The sequence below is a fragment of the Bos taurus genome, chromosome 3, assembly GCF_002263795.3.
Source record: "Bos taurus isolate L1 Dominette 01449 registration number 42190680 breed Hereford chromosome 3, ARS-UCD2.0, whole genome shotgun sequence".
Lineage (NCBI taxonomy): Eukaryota > Metazoa > Chordata > Mammalia > Artiodactyla > Bovidae > Bos > Bos taurus.
Window position 1 is genome coordinate 20,473,802 of NC_037330.1, and position 14,141 is coordinate 20,487,942.

At 50.1% G+C, this 14,141-nt stretch overlaps 1 protein-coding gene and 1 long non-coding RNA gene across 3 annotated transcripts; one reads left to right on the top strand and one right to left on the bottom strand.

Annotated features, from left to right (window-relative positions):
* Positions 1-2,215: 2,215 nt before the first annotated feature.
* PLEKHO1 (pleckstrin homology domain containing O1) lies at positions 2,216-11,296 on the bottom strand. 2 transcript variants are annotated; one of them, NM_001083797.1, is given in 6 exon segments: positions 2,216-3,032; positions 4,371-4,472; positions 4,847-4,951; positions 5,803-5,943; positions 10,331-10,477; positions 11,164-11,296. In NM_001083797.1, coding segments are annotated over 6 exon segments (1,230 nt in total). In that variant the 5' UTR covers positions 11,194-11,296; the 3' UTR covers positions 2,216-2,327.
* LOC132344842 (uncharacterized) lies at positions 8,979-10,257 on the top strand. Its single transcript, XR_009493862.1, has 2 exons — positions 8,979-9,833; positions 10,173-10,257. It is a non-coding gene; the product is annotated as an uncharacterized lncRNA (long non-coding RNA).
* Positions 11,297-14,141: the final 2,845 nt, after the last annotated feature.

Below are 14,141 nucleotides of genomic sequence, written 5' to 3' on the forward strand. Positions count from 1 at the left end.
GCTATTCACCAATCAGCAGGCATTTGCCATACATCTCTACGCTTCCATTTTGCAGATGAGAAAACTGACACTTGAAGAGCTTGTGCCTTGCCCAGGGCCTCATAACTAAAAAGTCAGAGTTTGAACCCATATCTGTCTGGTTCCAAAGCTGGCCTCATTTTACTACCACCTTGCAGCCTGGTTTTGGTGCCTGAAGAGCCCAGGAGTCCCATGGCCAGTTCTGTTTCCTGGTTCCTGGTCTTTCTTTTATGCTCCCCCTCACCATCCTCCTTCTCTCCAGTGTCTCCCTCCATCCTCAAGCTCCCCTGGGAGACAAGAGATAATTGGCATTTTGGGATATATATGTCACTCCTGCTTTTGTCTTTTTCTTCATTATGTGGGAACAACAAAGATAAAAAAAGGGAAAATGCTAGTAAAATAAACTTATAGAAAGATGCAGACTTCTATAAAGGAAGTAAATACCATTTTAACCTAGACTATTTGTGACAACGGGTATCTCTGCTGACCGTTCTTGGAGTTTAGGTGAGTGAAGCTTGGCTGGAGGACAGAAGTCTGGAGACCCAGGTCCCTCCCCTCCTACCCCACGAGACTCTGGGAGTAACATGTAGGTGGCACCCTGGTGTACTCTCCTCACTCAAAGATGCACGTGATTATGGAACGGCAGGATAGATCTAGGAAAATCCTTCATGACTGTGAATGGTGGGGACCAAAAGAGTGTGAGAATCTCTCTCTCCTACAGATGTTCAACTTAGGTTCCACCATCTTGCTTATGTTGGGTTACGGAGTAAAGTCAGAGCAAGAACGGCAACTGAGGGTCTTGCCCAAAGGGTGTTGTTTCCCTCCTACCCATCCTCCTGAGTGTCACATGAGGGCAGTCTTGTGGCTAAGATGTCTAGTTTGTTCCCATTTTCTCCCCTTCCTCCCTCTCACCCTTAGGGGAGCTCCAGGTTTTGGCTCCTAGAGGTTAGAGGAAATCTAGGGAAGAGGATAAAGAAGCTAACAAGTGGTCTGCAGTTGACCCTTGACCAACCTTTGACCAAGTTTGAACTGCACAGGTCCACGTACATGCAGGTTTTCAACAAATACTACAGCACAGCTGGTAGTCGCTTGACTCCTCAGATGCAGAGGAACCACGGGTATGGCTGTTAAGTTAAAGGTGGATTAACCCTTGTATTTTTCAAGTGTCAACTGTACTTCAAAGGGTTTTTTTAACCCTTCATTTAATTCAGGGGGCTATCTGTCCCCTTCTTTCCAAAAATCATTCCTATCTGGCCTTTATGACTCATCTCTTGACACTATCACTGTTATTAACTTGATCTTAGAAACTTCAGAAGAAAGAAGCAATCAAAAAGGCTCCCCACAGTCAAGGATGCAGGGGAGCCTGGCGACTCCAAAGGTGGTAGGGAGGATGGTGGTGTGAGTGTAAAGATGTTTTTCTAAAGCTGGGGCTTGATTAATATTGGAAGCGAGGTTTGAGGAAGGAGAGGGAGAGGCTACAGGAAACCCGAGCTTGGCCGAAAGAGGAACCCAGGCACATATTTGGTTTTCCCCTTCATCCTATGCATCACAAGTCAGTTTCCTTTTTAGTTTGGTTTTCTGTTGGGTTGACTATCCCTGGTTCTCCTGTGCTAGGCGCCCCCAGCCAAATCCAAAGCTGTCCCCTCCGTCCAGGGTTGTATCTCTGAATCGGGAAGGGTGTGAGAGATGAAGGGAAGAAACACCTCATATTAAGAAAGCTGGGCAGCTTGATCTCAATCAGAGGCTGCTAGGCATGAGAAGCCAGTGCCTGGTGAGGGCCAGGGTGGATTTTAATTGCACAAATCTTCCTTGGGGCTGGGATAAACTTCACTTCTGTGTGTGTGGACAGGTGGCACTGGCTCTGGAGTTGAGCAGCTGAAATTTCACCCTCAGACTGAAAACTTGGAATGGGACATGAGAGGCCCCCTCCCCTCCCCCTCTAAACTTAGGAGCCAAACACATGGTTGGGAGCAGCAGGTTATTCCTCACCACACCTCAGAGGGTGTGTGTGGGTCAAATGGCCAAACTGAGCCTTCATGACCCTCTCTTCATCCAGGTGAAAGCTTCTTAATATTGCTGTAGGGTTCACCTGCTCCTCATACCTGAGGCTTTAGGGCTCAGAGACAGAGGGGAAGGAAGGAAAGGAGGTTGGGAAATGAGGGCTGTAGGAGGGTCAGGCAGCAGCAAGAGCAACAAATTCGATTGTGTTTTTCTTTTTTGACTGAGGTAAATAAAAAAGCTTTTATCCTGCAACACTTGGAGATAAGAATCTGTCCACCCCCACGAGTTCCAGACTCTGGCACCGGCCTTCACATCAGGCTCTTCCGGTACTGACTGTGCTGGGTGGTCTGTCTGAGGTGGGAGTCAGGGGTCTGCAGGTCCATCTGTCTGTACAGGTCCCTCAGCTCCCTGACCTCCTGCAGCACCCTCTTCGCTTGGCTCCAATTCGATGATGCCTCTCCCAGCAGCCGCTCCGTCTCCAGCAGCAGCTGCTCTGACTCAGAATCGGGAGGAGACCGAGGGGGCTCCTTGGCCTTTCGCTTCCCATCTCCCAGTCCCTGAACCTCTGCCAGCAGCTCCTGAGTCTTCTCCAGTTTCCTGGCTACCAGGTCCTGGATCCGGGACAGCTGCCCCGGGGCGTGTGGGATGGGGGTTGGGGGGTCCTCGGCCCGTTGTTGGAGGGTGTGGGCTGGCACAGCGTCCCGCTGAGACAAGATCTCCTCCAGGGAGGCACAACGGCTTTTTTCTGTGGCGGTCAACTTCTTGGGTGCCTGTGGGGTGTAGGTGGCCCCTTTGTCTGGCTTTTCCCAAAGTCGGGGAAGGCCACTTGCCCGGTCCGAGGAGGGCTGGATACGGTCTGAGTCTGCTCTCCGCCGGCTGCCTGCTAGCTGGGCCACAGACTTATCCAGGTCGACCCGGAAGCTCTCAGCACAGGAGGTTGGCTCCTCAGGGGAAGGGTCTTCCTCCTGGATCAGGTCCAAAGTCAGCATCCCATCCGAGGTAGAGGTTGAAGCCTGGAGAGGGAGAGGGCAGGAAGGAAGGGGGTAGACTGTCATCCATGGGCATTTCAGGACTGACTGCCTGAGAGAGAAGCAAGCTGTGGTCATTTCCCTCCTCAATGTGCCTTCCCTGAATGAGAAGTCCCCACTCCTGACAGAGCCCTCTGACTTTGTTTGCTCTTTCTTATTCCTTTGATGGTGATTTGAACTTAATTCTTTCATTCTTCTGTGATTTAAAGTAATTTCTCTGGTTGCCCATATTTTCTACTTTACCACGCGCTTCCCCTTATAGTGTCTTCTCCTTCCGTGTTGTGGACTCGCAGCATCAACTGGGTCTGACACACACAGGATGCCTTGCATGGCAGGGCAACTTTTCTTCTCTTCTGTATCCTCTGAGCCACACATCTCAACCCCCTCTGCTATTTGGACCTCAGAACCCCTTGCCTTTAGATAAAACTTGTTCTATTTCCAGAATACTGTAATTTTTTACAGGGTAAAATACTGTAATTTTTTAAAAGATAAAAAAGTAATACTTTAAAAAAGTTATTCAACACCTCACATGTATTGATACACATGTTATTTCAATCATTCCTCACAGCAGCCCTTCACATGGGCACGATTACGCCCCACTTTACAGCTGGAGGTGGGCAGCTTCAGCAAAGCTGATTCCAACCCAGCTTTGTCTGATTGCAAAGCCCTCACTCTTTCTACTATACCTGAGTGCCTCATTCCCTAGAGACTTTGAGCTCGGACAAGTGAAAGAAAATCCTTGCTCCTCTAAATGCCTGCAATATGTAATGCTCTTACCTGTCAGGATAGCTAGCCACCAGACATCAGTTTACATTGCCTCGTAGTATTCATCTCTTCTATTTCTCACTTTCCTTGTGAGTGTATCTCATTCTCCTCAAAGGATGCTAAATCTATTAGGCATCCGTGTGTGCTAAGTCGCTTCAGTCATGTCTGACTCTTTGCGACCCCATGGACTGTAGCCGTGCAGGCTCCTCTGTCCATGGGATTCTCCAGGCAAGAATACTGGAGTGGGCTGCCATACCCTCCTCCAGGGGATCTTCCAGACCCAGGTATCAAACCCATATCTTCTGCATTGGCAGGTGGGTTCCTTACCACTAGGACCAACTGGAAGCCCTTATTGAGGGCACATCTTTCAAATTCACAGTAGGTACTAAATATTTTTGGTTTGGAGGAATCGAGAAAGGGAACAGGGTGAAGGGACTTTCCTAGCTTTTGACCTTGGTACACAAATGCCTCTGGTGGGCTAAGATACAGTCCCGTCTGAGATGAACTGACATGGAGTTAGCCCTTCAGCAATTTTTACTTTCTAAAAGTCTTACATACCACAGCCATTAGGTGTCCCCGAGTCGGAGGGCGGCGGGAGTGCTGGATTTTTGCCCTGTCTCGAGTTGGGTGGGCGAGATAGCTGTCCTCCTCAACGGTGACCTGAAGAGACGAACTGTGAGTCATGGGTGCTATTCAGAGACTCCTAGTCCCAGACCAGCTTCCCCTGAGGCCTGAACACGCCTGGCCTGGGAAATAACCCCCAGCTCAGGAACTGCTCCTGAGCAAATCCAAGGGCAAGGATTTATGGGACATGAAGGGGCTTCTTAGGCTTGCTCACGCGTCAGAAAGCGGGGAAACAGGAGCTGGCAGAAAAGACTTGGAAGCTAGGAGGAGAGCAGGGCTTTCCAAAGGAGATAATGCAGCGGAGCTGGTGGGGGGGGCAGCAAACGGCCCGCGCCACCCTCTTCCCTCTGTAACGGGCCACCCAGCTCCCTGTGGCTCAGCGTCCACCTCCCCACAATTACCCCCCTAACCTCATCCAAGACGCGGTTCTTGGCTCGGGTGATGGCGGAGTTGAGGGCATTGATCCATGATTCCTTCTCTTCCGGACTCACTGCCAGGAAGATCAGGTTAGGTGCCTGTGAGAAGATTCGCGTTTCAGTCAGGGTTTTTACAGAGTTGGCCTCACCTTGACAGTGAAGAAATGAGAAGTTAAACTTCATTCTCTTAGACCCAGCTCTTGGAAGGAGAGAGATTCTACTTCTGGAGTCACCTGTAACTTAAGGAAATCATCCTCTATTCCTGCAAAATGCCCTTGCTTGGAGACTGTTTTAGAAATGACCGAGGAGGAGCTCAGAAGGGTACTGGATATTAATACAGCACTAGATAATTAGAAGAGGTTTGGTGAAGGACAGGTACTAATATAAAGATCTTTAAATGTTTGAAGAAATAGAATGTGACAGGAATGGTTCAGAATTTCAACCACCTACCATGGAACAGGGAAAAGTGGCTGCTTCCCAAGAGGGAGGTGTGTGTGTGTGTAAAGTGGCTGCTTACCAAGAGTGTGTGTGTGTGTCTGTGTGTGTGTAAAGTGGCTGCTTCCCAAGAGGGTGTGTGTGTGTGTAAAGTGGCTGCTTCCCAAGAGGGGTGTGTGTGTGTGTGTGTGTAAAGTGGCTGCTTCCCAAGAGGGCTGTGTATGTGTGTGTGTAAAGTGGCTGCTTCCCAAGAGGGGTGTGTGTGTGTGTATCTGACAGAGACACAGAGAGAGACGGATGATTTTTGCGGCTGGACAGTTTAAAGTCTGGCCTGCCAGGAAGGAAATGGCCACCATATTCTCAGATTAAATAATAAAAGCTGGTAGGAGAGCAGTAATTCAGGGCCTCTGAGTCAGAGAGCTGAGAGAGATCCCAAAGGGGAAGGTGTTCTCCTCTGGCCTCCACACCCCTGACCCGGTCCGCGTTCCAGGGCCAAGGTGGCAGGAGGAGCATACCGTGTTCCCAGGCTGTTTGGAGTGGGCAAGAGTGAACTTGCTATGATTCTTCTTGCTCCTGCTCTTGGATTTCCGGAGCTCTTCACACTTCTCATAGTCACTCAGGTCAAACACCTCTTGAATGTTTTTCTCATCTTTTACCTAGGGGAGGATTGGAGGTGAGGTGATAACGATTAAAATTACTTAGTCCCTTCCCCCAAATTGTTAGTTTAGACCTGTCTGAGAACCAGAAGAAGCCTGAGAAGGGATGGATGACAGGATAGGAAAAGGCTGTCCTACCCAAGGGTCACAGAGGCCTGATAGTTGGGGGGGACCCCAAGTCCTGATTCCTTGCATGGGTTTCCATTTAAACTCCTCTCACAACTCCCCTCAGTCAAGCTACTGTTTCTAGAACCCCAGTAGGTCTCTTCATTATGACTCCTACTGTGTCCTTCAAAGGACACCATAACAGGGCTCATACTTTAATCCTACCATTCTGAAGTAAGCAGACCTGGATGGCCCTTGATTGTCCAGAGAAGATAAAGGCAGAGCCAACATTAGGGGATTTCTGGAGAGAATGGAGGGCTGCCTCCAGCCTCCCCTTTCTTACGTGTATGTTGATGCTTTCTTACCCTCATTTAGCTCCTTCCTTAAATATATTCTATTATGATGAGACTCATCTATCTCCTTCATTTCAGGAGCTTTAGCACCACAGGGTGGAGAAGGCAATGGCACCCCACTCCAGTACTCTTGCCTGGAAAATCCCATGGACGGAGGAGCCTGGTAGGCTGCAGTCCATGGGGTCGCTAAGAGTCAGACACAACTGAAGCGACTTAGCAGCAGCAGCAGCAGCACCACAGGGACAGCCACCCCTGTGTTCGGTTTGTTCAGATAGGGTGAAAAATACACCTGTAGTTCCTACCACACCTTATTCCTTCCAAGGTACCATGACAACCCAATGTAGCTCCTGCAGGATTGAGAAGCCACTGAAGTCACTCCACTGCGCTCTAGGCAGAGACATTTATACCCTCCCTGGAGGACTACTTGAGAAGAGTGTTCTGCTACCTCTTCCCATGATTCCAGTTTGAGCCCTTTTAGTCAGGAAGTTCCTCCTTGTGTCTGAACTGAGCCCTTCCTGCTTGTAGAATCTATCCTGCAACCGGCTCCATCCTTAGCAGCTTTATCCACCATTTGGCTCTTAACTCTCTTGCTGAATGTCTAATGAAAGACCACAACTCTGTCTATATCCTCTGACCCCACAAAGTGAGCGCCACAAAGCAAATTCCATTAAATTTCTGCCAAGGTCTGTTTTAAACCCCTCAGGGATTTTCCTCTTCTCCCCTGAGGTGTTCCCATGGCTCTGGCCCTCTGATCTGGCTTACAAGAGGAGAGAAGACTTTGTCACTGGTCCAGACGGAGGAGTCTGTGATTAGAAAACCCTTTCACCCTCTGCTACTAAGTGCACCTGAGGTCAGAAGACCCTGGGGAATGAGCCTGTTCATGTCTTCTTGGGATGAGAGACGACAACCACCAGCACTTGTTAAAACTAAACAGACAGAAGTAGCGTCATATGTTCCTTGGATGGTATCTACCCTCCCTGACTGGAATTATTTCACAAAAGAGTCCCCACTTCACAAGTTCTGACATAGGAACTGTGAGCATGGAGGTGACTTCATCTATCTGCCTGGCTCTCTCTTCCATCCCCCAACCCATCTCTGCTCTTGTGTCTGCCCATCCTTCTGACTTGCCGCTGGACCCAGGGGACACAGGCCCATTCAGGTGAATGGCCGCTCATACACCCACCTTTGTTTGTTTCAACACGCTGTGGCTCCTCCAGGCCTCTCCCCATCCTGGCTTTGGGCTAGGAAGTGACAGGGGCCTTGAAGGATTGTGGGTGGAAGTGGACAAGATGCTGGTAAGGGGTGTCCCAGAACAATTCCCAGAAACATGGGAGCATGGATGCAGGGTGGTGCATCACTCCTCTCCCCCTCCTTCCTCAGAGCTGAGACTATCAGCAGAGGCCAGAAATCTTGGAGAGGAAAGTGCTGGGTGTGTGTACGTAGCCAGGGGAAGAGAGTTACTTGTTTCTGTTTTCCTTAGGGGAGGGGAGGGGAGGGGAAGGGAAGGGAAGGGAAGGGGAGGGAAGGGAAGGGAGGTATTCTGGCTTGGACATGACTGATAAGCAGCTCTGGGGAGCAGGGGACACTGACAGAGGTCAGCCCTGCATAGGGCAGGGGTAGGAGACAGGGTAAGACAAGCAGTGAGACAGTGCCCGGGGAAGATGGACAGCTCCAGGCCCCTAGTTCCCCACTGTATTTTTTTTCCCTCCATCTAATTCATACAGTCTCATTTATAATTACCACCCAGCAAGGTCAACCCTTCCTTTCCCCTGATTCTTTGTCCTTAGGCTACAGAAAGGAATTTTTCCTATGCTTGCCAAAAAAGATGCCCTGAACTCAATTTCCTCTACCATGAGGTCTCCTGAAGGTCTAGTTTCTGTTCCTGTACATCAGCCCCATGGTCAAAAGGTGCCCTTTGACTGAGAATGAGGAGAACAGTTATTAACAACAAATACAGAAGGATTTCTTTGGTTGAGGCAGTTGCAGGAAAAAGACTGGTGCAAATTCTAAGACAGAGGGTTAGGGATTTCCTTGCATTAACATGTAAATTACAGATATTATAGTACATTTTAAAAAACTCTTTAATTCTATTGGCTCTGGAGCTTTCAGGAAGGGGACAGAATACAGCCTACATCCTTGATCAGTTTCACCTTTAGTCTAGGCCTTTGAAGCATGGAAACTGGCTGCAAAGAAGAGTAATACCAATAGGCTTGTTCCCTCTTCCTATGCCTTCCTCTACAGTGGGCAGTTGGCCCCATGACTGGTCAGATGTTCCTGACTCACAGGACACCAGACATCCTAGGCGGAAGTCATTCCATTCTTTCCCCTGTCTCAGTACCCCTTCCTCCACAAATAAGGGTCCGTCACACTCTTTCATCCCCAGACTGTTTTTTAGATTGCTACAAATAAAAAAAATGTCTTGTTCCTTCCACCCTTTCCCTGATCTCATGTTTTCCCCACTGACGTGTGGGAAGTTCTCCCCGATTGCTCACTAGAATTTCCTGCCATTATGAAGTTCAGGGAAGACAGGAGATACACATGGACACTTGCTTTAAAAAAGAAAAAAAAAAAAAAAAAAACACACCAGAAAGTCAGCAAATTGTGGGGGGGGGGGGGAAACTTGGGTAGGATTTGGGGTTGGGTAGAGGTGACCCTTAAAGATAAATTCTCCTGTCAAAGTGTTTTCTCACTTCACTCCAACACCAAGTTCTCAGCTTAGTGTAAACAGCAAGGTTTAAATACCCTTAAGAGGGATCTCTTTGGCCCTGGCATAGCTTAGTTCTTTCTTAGCTGCTTCGGTAGATGTTCTGTTCAAGATGAATACTTTCTCCAGGACTGCGTGTGTGTCTTGTTTCAATACCATAAAAGGATTTATTTACCTAAATATAGTCTAAGCAGAAAGCAGAAGAGGTTAGAACTCAGGGAGGACTTCCCAGTTAGCCCCTGGTGAGGGAACTCACCCTCACCAGGCAGGGGAGGGCCATCCTACCAGGGGAACTCAGGACAGTCTCCTAGGCAATGCTGACATAGTCACAGAGATAGGGATTGGAATGACTTCTAACCCACGGAGGGGCAATTTCAGTTTCTCCACATTCCTGTGTTATTGAGTCCAAGAATTAGGGATAAAACAGAGAAGAGTTTGGATTCAATATGTGGTCTCAGGTTCTGACCCAACGTGGACTGTTTTCATTTTAACTATAGACCCAAAGACACAGAGACATGCAGGGGTTCAAAACTCCACTCTCCCTTCTGATATAATTGGTGGGGGGTGTTGGATAGGAAGGAATGGAGAATGAGTTCCTTGCTTCTTTGTTTTTAAGTGGAGTGGGGGTGGGGAACAGAGAACATGTTAATTAAGGACACTGGCTTCAAGAGAAATAACTGCCACTTAGAAATACTCTACCTGAGGTTACGTGAGACTGCCTCTGGATGGTATGTGTGTTTTCTGTGATTTGGAGCAGCTGTACTACTGATATGACTTGCATATGTCTCTGTGAGAGACACGAAAGGGGAGGCTAGCTGGGCTGGCGGGGCAGGAAGGAGGGAAGAATAAGCTGAACAGGGTGTTTCAGCAGCAACAGCAAAGAAAAAAGAATCCTACGGTCAGCTTGAGGCCAGGATAGGGGACAGTAGGGGACACTTAAGAGTTTTGGGGACATCTTGGGAGGGAGTTATCATGGCTATCAGAAAGGTATTTTCAAAGGAAAATCTTTAAATAAGATGCAACTTCTAACTCGGGTCTTCTCACTGAAGGGCGACCTTTCTCTGCAGATAAGATGGGGGTAAAGACCAACCGGACCGCTGAACTCGCTTTCGGAACAAAATGAGGAGTGAGGTAAGGGGGAGACAAGAAGTACATATAAGACCCCTTCGGAGAGAACAGGCCAGGACTATGAGAAAACTGGGTAGTTCTCGGCAAGGGCACCTACCTCCTTTTCAGAGATGTAGAGCTGGTCCCCTTTCAGCACCACGTAGCGGTTTTTCCAAATCTCCCTGAAAATCCCTTTCCCGCAGAATTTCCGGACCCAGCCGACCTTCTCAGGCGGTGCACACTGATGGTTTCCATCCTGAGGCCCCTGCCCCCGAGAGTCAGATGAGAATCGCACGGTTAGGTGGTTGCAGCTTTTTCCTCCTCGCGTTCCGTCCCCCGCGCCCTCCCGAGTCCCCGGTCCCCTCCCCGCGTCCGCCCCGCCGTAGCTGGAGTCGGGGAGCCCCGCGTTTGCTCCCCACTTCTTCAAAGCCTTTCACTCCAAGGAACTCGCGTCCCTATCGCTCCCCTCCCCCGTCTTCCAAATAAACAACTGGAATTGCCCGTGCCAGGGGTGAGGGCCGGGCTGGAGCCGAGGGGTGGCCTTCGGGGCTCCGCCGGGTCCCCCGCCCCCTCCCCCAGCTCCCCTCCACGCCGCGCCGGGGTTTACGGCATTTTATTTCTCATTGTCTTCTCGCCGCTGCAGAGCTTGGTGCCAGCGGCCAGCGGCCGCCCGCCGCCCGGGGAAGGCGAGGCCGGGGGTCGGGGCAGAAACTCAGCCAAGTTAACCCCCGGCCCAAGTAAACAAACAAAAGCCCCCGCGGTTCCTCGTCGCGGGCCCGGCGCACCGAGGCCGAAGCTAAGGGGACCGGAGACCAGGCCGGGCGGGGTGGTCGGCCCGGGGCTAGGGCGGGGTGTCCCCGGCCCCCAAGCCGGTCGCCCGCGGGTCCGACGGGGCCGGGGTCCTCGGGGCACAAAGTCAGCGGCGGCCACGGGGCGGGCGGACGTACTCACCCTCTTGGTGGAATTGTTCTTCTTCATCATTCCGGGCTGCCGGGCGGGCGCCGAGGGGCGGCCCCGCGTCGGGGGCCGAGGCCGCTTCCAGGGGGCTCCTGCCCACGGGGAGGGTGCGCAGAGGCCCCCGGCGCCGCCGCCGCTCCTCCCTCCCTCTCCCGGACTCTCCCCTTCTTTGTAGCTCCGGTTACACTAAAGGCCGGCCTCCCTCGCGCTCGCACACACACGCACGCCTGCTCCCCGCCCCTCGGCGCCCTCCATCCCGGCGCCCACGCGGCCCGGTCCCCCGAGCGCGCCCCCGCCGCCCGCCAGCCCGGCCCGGCCCGGCCCGGCCGCTCCCCCGGCCCGGCGCGATGTGGGCGGCCCAGCCCGCGCCCTGCAGCTCCATCCACCCGCCCGCTGACGTTGCGAGTTCAGAATAAAGGGCGAATCGCCGAGCCGGAGAGAGTGTGCTCCCCCCACACCCTCCTTTGTTTCTGACTCACTGAGGGTGAAGAAGACAGACCTACACCCCGCCGGGGAACGGCGTCTGGGGCGGCGGGGGCACCCAGACTCGCACTGACGGCCGGAGCGAGAGGTGGAGCCTGAGAAGACCGCCCGGGCCGACCTGCCGAGGGAGCCGGCAGGGGCCGATGGAGCGGGCGATGGAGAGACAGGCAGGTTCATAAAGACCGGGGATAACCTAGATCGAGATCTTCTCCCTCCCAAACCCCAAACAAAAACAAGAGCGTGAGCTGGGAGGGCGTGTTACCCAGGACTGGCATCCGGAATTCACACGCCCTAGGTGGTGGAGTAGTGGTCTGGGCAGGTCAACTGTTGGGGAAAAGTTTTATGCTTCGGAGGGTACCGATGTGTGGGGGCTCTCCGCTGAAGAACTTAATACACATTTCTTCCAGTTTACAAATTATTAGGCCTTATTTGAGCCTCGGGAGAATCACCCTATGTATGAGGTAGATATTATGATCTCCGTTGCATAGAGAGAAAAGTGAGATACAGAATTTGCAGACACATTGTAAGTACTGGAAGGAATAGAATTCTTGTCTCCAAAGCCCTGATCTGTTAGACTAAGTGGCTTTTTTTATAAGCACCAGGTAAGGCTTAAACATCCTGCTATCTGGTGTCTCTCCCTAGTGCACTGAGGTGTAAAAATTCTACCCTGTCTACCACAATGCCCAGAGGAGGCCCTGGCTGGAGGAAACTGCTGATCACTCCTAAGCCGAATCTGCCTCCGAGCCCACACACCAACATCTTGGTGACTTCCTTTTTCCCCTCAGTACACATTTAATGGGAAGAGGAGAGGGAACCTAGTTTGGGTACTGGTTTCATCACTGCTCTGTGGCCTTTGGTCAAGTCACTGAATTTCTCTGGGCCTCAGTTCCTCTGTAGGAACTGACTGCCAGTTCCACCAATAGGAAAGATAGGGGAATACATGAGATGACCCATGAAAGTCCTTTCAAAATACAGTATTGCCCTCTAGGGCTAATTACTAAATAATAATGAGCTAACGAACACACTGCCTGGCATATGGCAGGCACACAGAAACTTCCAAATGAATAAAAATCCCTGGCACAGAGGAGCAGAGGAAAGGAAGAACCTCTTTTTCGGAGATGTCTCAAGGTTAAAAAAAATGTTGGTCAAATTGAGGAGTGAAGTGGTCTTGGCTTTCTCTGGTATCTGTCAAATGAAGGAGGGGGTCTTCTCTTTTTTTTTTTCCAGCTCCTCCTTTCTCCCTAATCCAACAATATTCCTCTTAACCTCTTCTCATTTACATAGTAATTTATTCCTCTATTTTAGACTGATATAGAAATGTATCCTTTCAAAATGCTCTCATATATAGTTTCTTTAAATCTTTAGTGCCACCTTGTGAGGTATAAATATTATTTCCACTTGGAAATGAAGAATAAATATTATTCCCCCTTGGAAAATGAGGAAACAGGGCATGGCACGTCAACCGACTTGCCCAAGTTAACACAGCAAGTTACTGGCTAACTAGATTAGAATCCAGGTTTTCTGACTCCACAAAGCCTAACACATACACAGTCCCCTTCTCACCATCTCTGTTTTCCACTCTCTGTGGCAAATAGAAGGGGGAAAAGTGGAAGCAATGACATTTTATTTTGGGGGGCTCCAAAATCACTGTGGAAAGGTGACTGCAGCCATGAAATTAAAAGATGCTTGCTTCTTGGAAGGAAAGCTATGACAAACCTAGGTAGCATATTAAAAAGTAGAGACATCACTTTGGCAACAAAGGTGTGTATAGTCAAAACTATGGTGTTTCCAGTAGTCATGTACAGATGTGAGAACTGGACCATAAAGAAGGCTGAGTGCTGAAGAATTGATGCTTTCAAATTGTGGTGCTGAAGAAGACTCTTGAGAGTCCCTTGGACGGCAAGGAGATCAAACCAGTCAATCCTATGGGAAGTCAACCATGAGTATTCACGGGAAGGACCAATGGTGAAGCTCTAATGTTTGGGCCATCTGATGCAAAGAGCCAACTCATTGGAAAAGACCCTGATGCTGGGAAAGATTGAGGGCAAGAGGAATAGGAGGTGACAGAGTATAAGATGGTTAGATAGCATCACCAACTCAATGGACATGAATTTGGGCAAACCCCTGGAGACAGTGAAGGACAGAGGAGCCTAGAGTGCTGCAGTCCACGGGGTTGTAAAGAGTCAGACAGAACTTACTGAACAACAACAACTATTTAAAAGTGATTTAAAAAAGAATGAGAAAACCCAAGGTATCTTCATAAGTGAGGAAGGAAAATGTCCCAATATACTAGTGAGAAAACTACCCTGCTTGATGTTTTGAAAGCTTGCTGGCCCAGGGAGACAGGAGTGGTTTGGACTTTTAAATAGGTTCTTGTTTATGGGGAAAAAAAAAATTAATTCATGACCTGCCTCATCTTCCTTTAGTCAGCAAATACTTGAGTACATCCTGCATGCAAGTTAATAGAGTCTGCTGTGCTGTGTCGGCAA